Source organism: Lolium rigidum, chromosome 2 (genome assembly GCF_022539505.1).
Source record: "Lolium rigidum isolate FL_2022 chromosome 2, APGP_CSIRO_Lrig_0.1, whole genome shotgun sequence".
Classification (NCBI taxonomy): domain Eukaryota; kingdom Viridiplantae; phylum Streptophyta; class Magnoliopsida; order Poales; family Poaceae; genus Lolium; species Lolium rigidum.
The window spans coordinates 63,079,710-63,087,401 of NC_061509.1; the positions used below are offsets into that span (position 1 = coordinate 63,079,710).

Here is a 7,692-nt window from a genome sequence, read left to right on the forward strand (position 1 = left end):
TAGAAACTCATGCTGTGTAAAAATATCAAGGTAAGTTTGTCCACTCAAATCTACATTAGGGCTATTGTTTGTGTGAAATAGGATCATTGGATAAGGTTTGGTGTGCCAACCACCATTGGTGTTGGATGCTAGCTCGGGAGCTCAACATAATTGATACTACCAACAAAGAACCTTCAGGTTAAGCGGGTGCTTGACCTGCACAAACTCCCCATGCCCTTACCCTAGCCGTGGTCTCTCCTCTCAGCCGCCGCCCTAACCCTAGCCGCCTCCAGTTCATCCTCCTCCATAGATTGGTTCCCCCTCCTCCGGTCGGCTTCGCCGGCGTCAGGAGGAGTGAGAACCCAATCTATGCGTGGAGTTTTGAATAAAAGTATTGTTTTCATTAGATTATGTTAGGATTTTGGTAGCCGCCTTCTTGTTGGTTTCCCTCAATGGAGATGGCATCGTATGCAATAAGTGATCTTCGGCCTTTCGTTCGGCGACGAGATCTTCTTCCGGCGTCAATGGTGGTGTTGAACAATCACAATTTTCTAGGTATGGGTCTTCGGATCTTGCTTCGCCGGATCGATTTTGGATCTTTTGTCGTTGTTGCCGCGAGGAGGATTATCCTCGCAGCTTTTGTCCCTGCTGCTACGTCCTCGACAATGGTGATTCGTACTCTCGGCTCTCCATCAACGACGACAAAGCTAGTTGGTTATTATTCCCCGATATACTCGGTGTTGGTACTCTTGCCGATGTTGTATGACTCGCTTTAATGGTTGCGTGCGTGCACACAGCCTTGGCATTACGGCTCAAAAAATTATGGGAGAACTTTCGTCGGTATCTACGGAGTCTATGGTTCGTTATGTATCTTTGGCTGCCTTCACAAGAGTACAAGATTGTGTTCTGGAAGAAGAAAGAAATTGAAGACCTCGAAGATTTGTTACTATCTTTTAGACTTTATTTTGTAATCGTTAGAGTCAGTTCATGTATCTCTACCATGTACTATTTGTTACTATGAATATATGTGGTATTGATTGTAAAAAAAAGCGGGTGCTTGACCTGGTGCACAAAAAACCTTTTAGGTTTAACGTGTTTAGCCTGAAGCAATTTAAGGATGAGTAAAGTCTATGGGGGCTAATCTAGAGATCATAAAGAGCTATCATGGTAACAGATCCCGACACACAGGTGTTGTGGATCTCTAAAGGCATTTCATATCAGCTATCACCTGATGAAAATCTTGCGTTTGAGAATGATTGTGTGTCAGTTGTTGACTCCTTGTGGTGGTTCCGTTAATCAAAGCTTATTCTAAAAACAATTGTGCGAGTTTACTTCAACACATTTTCACTACTATTTATCTTGTTTGTGTAGCATTCTTCGGTCAACCAACACATAATAGTATTTTGTAGGAGTCTTGGAGGCAACATCTCCAATCCTCAAACCCCACACCATTTAACAACAACCCTGCCTTCATTGTTTTTGTGGCACCGTAAAGAAGTGTGAAAATGCAACAAAGAATAAGATGGAAGAAATTAGGTAAATGTGAATGATAAAAAGTAGAATTGTCTTTGTTTTGGGTATAAATAATTCTACTCACGGCCATGTCAAGTCCTACATGTATGGCATTTCACATGATGTTAGTCAAGGTTACATCAATTAAACGAGAGTTCAAGATCGTAACCATGGTCCACAAGTCAAACGAATAGAGAAAGAGGCAACAAGAAGGCCCAACTTGAAAGAAGACCACATATGGTGGAGAATGAGAGGACATGGTCTACCACAGAATATGGACAACCCCTCTAGCTAACTAATCCACCATGGTCTAGTAGTAAAGTTTACCATTCTACGCCACTTTCTCTCCCTTATGGGTAGCCTTGGTCATTGATGAAGGACCCCGAGCCTACAAATAGCTTCCATGGGGCATACAACTCAAGGGGAGAGGCCCCAAAGGGGCTTGAGAAAAAAAAGGATTGGTGGAGAGGGAGCTACCTCGGGACCTTTGAAAGGAGATCCAAGCCTTGACACTAAAAACTCGAATGGGCCATTCGGAAGAAGTCTCAAGCATCACTCCCATATCCTCGATTGTGAACATGTGAAGAAGTACCATGCCTGTTTATTTGTGACCCACTCCCAAAATAGGACTAAGCCGCTCTTTGATGAGACACCCAAACCTATTAAAAAAATCAGCGTGTTAAAACTCTTCGTTGTACGCCGACCTTCAATGTAAGACCCCCATACACATACACACCCCATACTCGGTCTACAACATGACTCATCATCCTTCAACACCTTCTAATATCGTGTTGTCTTTATGACGATAACAATCTTTATTTTCTTAAAGAAGTATTATATTTTATTTATGTTATTGAACAACCAGCTCGACTCGTGATGAAAATTAACCCTCATATTATCGTACAATCAATTTAACGCGTGATACAAAAGACCATTATATTGCCGAACAACCAATTTAACTCGTGGTACAAATGGATATGACTTCAGGGAGTCTAGAAAGCAAAAACTTGAGAAACATCCATATTAGCAATTTCTAACTTAGGCCCCTAGTTGGTTGGTTAATCTCAGCCAACATATGAAGAACTTTTTTGAAAATAGTGCAAAAGGCTATGTAGAATTGTTTATGCAAATAACATTCATACAAATCTCACAAGGAATTAGAGTCTGCCTTTTTTCCTAGAAAGATCTAGATATATTATAAAGCTTAAAGCAAATTACAAAAGTATCCCAAACATAACAAAATTTACACCGAGGTCCTTGGACCATCTACCGCTGTCATAACGAGTCACCGGCGCGCTGCTGTCGCTACTACCCTACCGGGAAGTATTCATGCATGTGCCCCTAAGGACCAAACCCCTAGAGTTGAAGCCATCACATTAAACTCTTTAGTCCATCCGAATCTCCTAACACAAAACCTATAATACATGTAGACAATACGAGAACCACCGCTTCAAGGGAGCAACGATCATACGATTCTCCGCCCTCGTCAATGCCATCGGCAAGATCGCCGCCGATGAGGTGGATGAGAAGACGAGGAAACCTTATTCTTGTTCCACGCAACATCGCCATAGGCACATAAGTTCGTTGCCGGTCGACCCAAATGTAGCGCTGAGCGTAGGTCCAAGGCACACCGCCTCCAGAGCGACAAGCAGAGGAGGCGGAGGACTAGTCGGTGACGAATGGAGACGGGACGGCGGCTAGAGTTTTTCTTATGAGACAAGGACGTTCTCAAAGTTGCATTATTTAAAAATTTGTCTGAACTTTTTTGAATTAAAGAGCTCCAAAATAAGGGAAAAAATATGAGTAGAGCGAAAGCTCACTCCCAGGGAAAACATATCCATTTTCTCTCTCATTTTTTCCCCATCGTCAACAATATCTCTATCCCAAAAATCGTCAGGTTCGTTTTCCCCTTCTCTCTCGCCACCCCTTCTTCCGCCATCGCCCCTCCCGAGCGCCACCATGGCTTCCTCCACAGCTCTCTCTCCGGTGGCCTTCAAGTCTTCCTTCTCGCCGCTCTCCTCCAACTCACCACGTAAGTTGACGCCCCCGCTCTCTACGCCGTGTTAGCCACTTATCCGTACCGCGCCGCTGCCCCCACCGGCGGCCGGCGGCGCCTTCACCGCTCCGCCATTTACCATTTTCCCGCCATCCCGGTCCGCCAAAACCCGCATCGATCGTAAACCTCGTCGCCGGGCCGCCCGGCCCTGCCAACCCGCCATTGGTGTTCGGCTTGTCGGGTGGCTCCAATTAGTGCGCCTGCAAGCCTGTTTGGGGCCCACGCACGCAATTAGGGTTTCGCCCAGCGATATGGATGTGTTCTGTAAGGTCCATTTGGATGATAAATCTAGCATTCCGTGTTCGTGTGTTGTTACTGCACACCTCTGAAGTTTGTTTTGCGACAGAGATACCAAGTCTTGTTAGGAGGTGAAATGTTGATTGTATGAGGTGAAATGCAGATTTTGCGTCGGTTGATGTATCCATTAACTCCGAACATTCCACAGTTCAACTTTTCAACCATCTGCCCAGAACAGAATGAGTTGTGGTGATCTTGTTTACAAGGATGCTTCAGTGCGGAGAGACCTAGGAGAGTTCCGATTTTCTATTATGTACTTGGTACAGATTGGTTCAACTTAGCTCTTGTGGACATATAGTTCTGATGCTTAGATTCACTTGGTTCATCGTTCTCGCCAGCTTTTACGATTTGTTCTCTGTTCAAGCAAATTGTATAAAATGGAGTCACCAACATTATACCAGGGCCCTTCTCATCTCTGTGCTGCAGCGTGTACCTCTATGTTGATTTATTGCTGTAACATCGGCACACTTTATACATGTTCCTGATTTGTTGTTCAGGTAGGATAAATGTAGAAGGTGCATTCTGCTTACCATGTTCCACCTGGAAAAGAGCTAGTAATAGATCCTTCCGGGTGTACAGTTTATTTGGAGGAAAGAAGGAGAAAGACGAGAACGGGGACGAGGCACCATCAAAAGTAAGAAAGTTGCTCACCTTTACTCTTTAGTTTTTTTTTTTTGTTTTGTTTGTAACTCTGTGGTTTACATAGCTAAGTAAGATCTTCAAGCATGCCTGTTTGAATGAAACCAACTGTGAATTCGTTGCCTCATGTAGTCCCGAATCAATCTAAACCTGTGCACTGCTTATCTTTTTTTCCTATTTGACTAGCGAGTTATGTTCAAGGCAATATATGTGATTGCCTTGTGGAGATGGCCAATTTACTTAATTCGGATTACAGAAGTTTTTACCCTTGCAGATTCTGATGAGACCTTAAAGGCTTAAACTCCATGTTTAGAAAATTGTTGGGCTACTGCAGCTTTGAATCTTCCCAGCTTTCTAGAACTTAGCTTGACCATAATCAACAGATGAAATTGCTTTTGAACACACAATTCAAATTTTTGAATATTACAGTATTTCTGTATTAGTATATATTTTGTTCATCTGTTTTGTATCATTATAGCTTTGGTGAATAGCTTCCCTTTCCTTGAAAGGAAATATTGCATATTAGTAATGGAATTCCTGAGGGGCAAAGCTTTTACTTTGTTTGGTTACTCGGATAATATTGCATATTTCGTTGATCATGCCGAAATTTAAGCTACTTGTACATAATTCCCTCAGCAGACAGTGTAATTGTTTATGAAATTTTGTCTGCGTGCCTCAAACCACTTATGTTTCTTTCATTCTGTGCGCATGCCCAAAGTTTAGTAGTTATTTGTGAAACCATCTTATAGCACTACCATTTTATTGTTACTCATAGGGAGGACTCTTTGGAAATATTGGAAATATGCAAAACCTTTACGAAACTGTGAAGAAGGCTCAAATGGTTGTCCAAGTGGAGGCTGTGCGGGTGCAAAAGGAGCTTGCAGCGTACGCATTTGGATATTTGTGTAATATTTCATATGCTTTTGCAAAGTAGCATTTTGTGACTTCCCCCCTTATGTTTTTAGGACTGAGATTGAAGGCTATTGTGAAGGTGAGCTAATTAAGGTATGCTTGTAGCCTGCAAGGAGTTTAGTCGTGTTCTCCTTAACTGCACTCTTGCTAGCTGTATGCTTTGCTTGCGTTTCGAACTTAGTTTACCTCTGTCAAACAATTGATATTGATTACTGAAAAAACATGTTGAAGCAGCCATAAGTATCATAGCTAATCATTTCAACTATAACGTTGCATTATTAAACTTGCAGTTTGTGGCATCTTTACAAATTCTAGATGACTATATGAACTAAGCAAGCTGACCTGTTAGTCCTCTTAGCTTTGCCTTCGCTAACATTCTAGTGAAAGACCATGCAATTCCAATGGTAGTTAAAATATTCTGTGTTTTGTTGGAAATGCATTTTGGCTCAGGTGTAGATGCACCCATTTACCAGAAAAGCATATTTCAAAATGTACAAAAATTCCTAAAAAAAATATCTGGGTGTACATCTGGACATTCTATGTCCGCTCACAAAGTTTTGCCAAAAAATGATATTTTTTGTGGCCTTTGTAATAAAGACAATTTTTGGTGCTCCAAAATAGGTTTTCACGAGATAACAATTTTTTGTATTTTTTACAGAGGCTACAGAAAATGTCTTTTTTCCGCAAAACTTTGTGTCAGGATGTACACCCAGTTATTTTTTCCAGAACTTTTTGACATTTTGAAATACATTTAAAAATGCATTTTTCATAAGAGGTGCATCTATACCTATGAACCAAAACACCATGTCCGTGTTTTTGTTATGTATGGCATAGAAGAGCTATCAAAGCCGTTGGCAGGAAGGCAATAATAGTCAATAATTAATGTACCATGGTCATGGAAGGCTGTTGCAAAATGGAATATCCTGTTACAACTTACTATCCATGTGATGTGGAGCATATAAATAATGTTTTAGTTTCTGAAATGACCATAATAATATGATCGCAGGAACATTCCACATTTTAACCCTATATTTATGAGATCTTGACTTGTGCTATACCCTATAGAATAATGCTTTTGTGAAAAAATGCTAAAATTTATATGTTACTTATATATGCAAGAGACTATCCTAATTATGCATCTTTTTTGTGTTTCTCTACAAGTTGCATTGCACTTCTAGTGGTTATCCAGACCATATCTGACCTGATCTGTTAAACAGGTTACACTTTCTGGGAACCAGCAACCTATAAATGTTGAAATCACGGAGGCTGCAATGGAGCTGGGTGCTGAGGTATGCCTACGTACTTCGTAGTTTGATTATTTTCTTGGAAGATTACCCACAATTTTCATGGTCACATAATCGATTTTATGAGCAGGGTTGATGCGACGATTACCAAGTTAGCCAACTATGGCTTTTTCTACATATAAATTACTTCTAAAAGAAATGATATACATATAAATTTGACCAAACGCAGTTTAGCAGACCAAAACATAATCGATCTGTTGTAACTTCTTGGGTATAACTTCTCTTTACTTGCAGAAAGTATCTGAGCTGGTCAATGAAGCCTACAAGGATGCACATCAGAGGAGCGTCCAGGTGTGAATCCCGCTCCTGCTGTTGCTGCTGCATGCTCCAGTGTGAAATGTTGTCTTAAACTAACCTGATCTCGTGCTGATGACCTGCAGGCAATGAAGGAAAGGATGGCTGATCTAGCACAGAGCATAGGAATGCCTGCGGGGCTCGGCGATGGGCTCAAGTGATGGCTTGCTACTTGAATGTTTTTCAACAATGAAGCGTCTCTCAGTTTTGTATTCTAGCCATATCGAGTCATCAGTTAAACCTCTCTGCAACATCGGTTAGTTTTGCAAGAACTGTAATTGTAAACACCTGTTTCCTTGCTCATTGGCACAGCATAGTTACACCAGTAGTGCTAATGTGTTGTTTAAACCAGCGAATGTTACTTCTGTGCTAGTAGAGTGGCACCCCGGAGAACATTTGTAAACTAATAACTGCAGAGTGAAATCTATTTTGCAAATAATGAAAAATTCGTCCTGAGTTCCTATTGGGCAGTAGTGTGGTCATCCTCAGTCCAACATATTACTGGGCCGAATATTGTTATTACTATTTTTCTGTAGTAGGGTGAGTTACTGAAGTGACTACACATAGAAGTCAGTCATCAAACCTCGAAGGAATTAAGGTGGCATCATCTGCTCCAGTAGTAAACCACCTCTTGATTGTGGATGATAGCCTGCTGCTTTTCAAGGTGAGTGAGGGAGATGCAAGATGGCTCTGCACTGT

General features: G+C 41.5%; 1 protein-coding gene across 1 annotated transcript; it reads left to right on the forward strand.

Moving 5' to 3' along the window:
- The first annotated feature begins 3,346 nt into the window (after positions 1–3,346).
- Positions 3,347–7,454, forward strand: LOC124691847 (nucleoid-associated protein At4g30620, chloroplastic-like). The gene is made up of 7 exons (XM_047225126.1): positions 3,347–3,523; positions 4,342–4,478; positions 5,259–5,368; positions 5,449–5,488; positions 6,613–6,684; positions 6,934–6,990; positions 7,080–7,454. Exons 1-7 carry the CDS (start codon positions 3,451–3,453, stop codon positions 7,152–7,154), a joined length of 564 nt encoding a protein of 187 aa, XP_047081082.1. The 5' UTR covers positions 3,347–3,450; the 3' UTR covers positions 7,155–7,454.
- The last annotated feature ends 238 nt before the right edge of the window (positions 7,455–7,692 follow it).

Bases quoted from the DNA above. Each gene is read 5' to 3' on its own strand.
- LOC124691847 (XM_047225126.1), top strand. From the start codon at position 3,451: ATGGCTTCCTCCACAGCTCTCTCTCCGGTGGCCTTCAAGTCTTCCTTC. The intron at 3,524-4,341 runs GTAAGTTGACGC...TTTGTTGTTCAG, and splicing joins GCTCTCCTCCAACTCACCAC to GTAGGATAAATGTAGAAGGT. The intron at 5,489-6,612 runs GTATGCTTGTAG...TCTGTTAAACAG, and splicing joins GTGAAGGTGAGCTAATTAAG to GTTACACTTTCTGGGAACCA.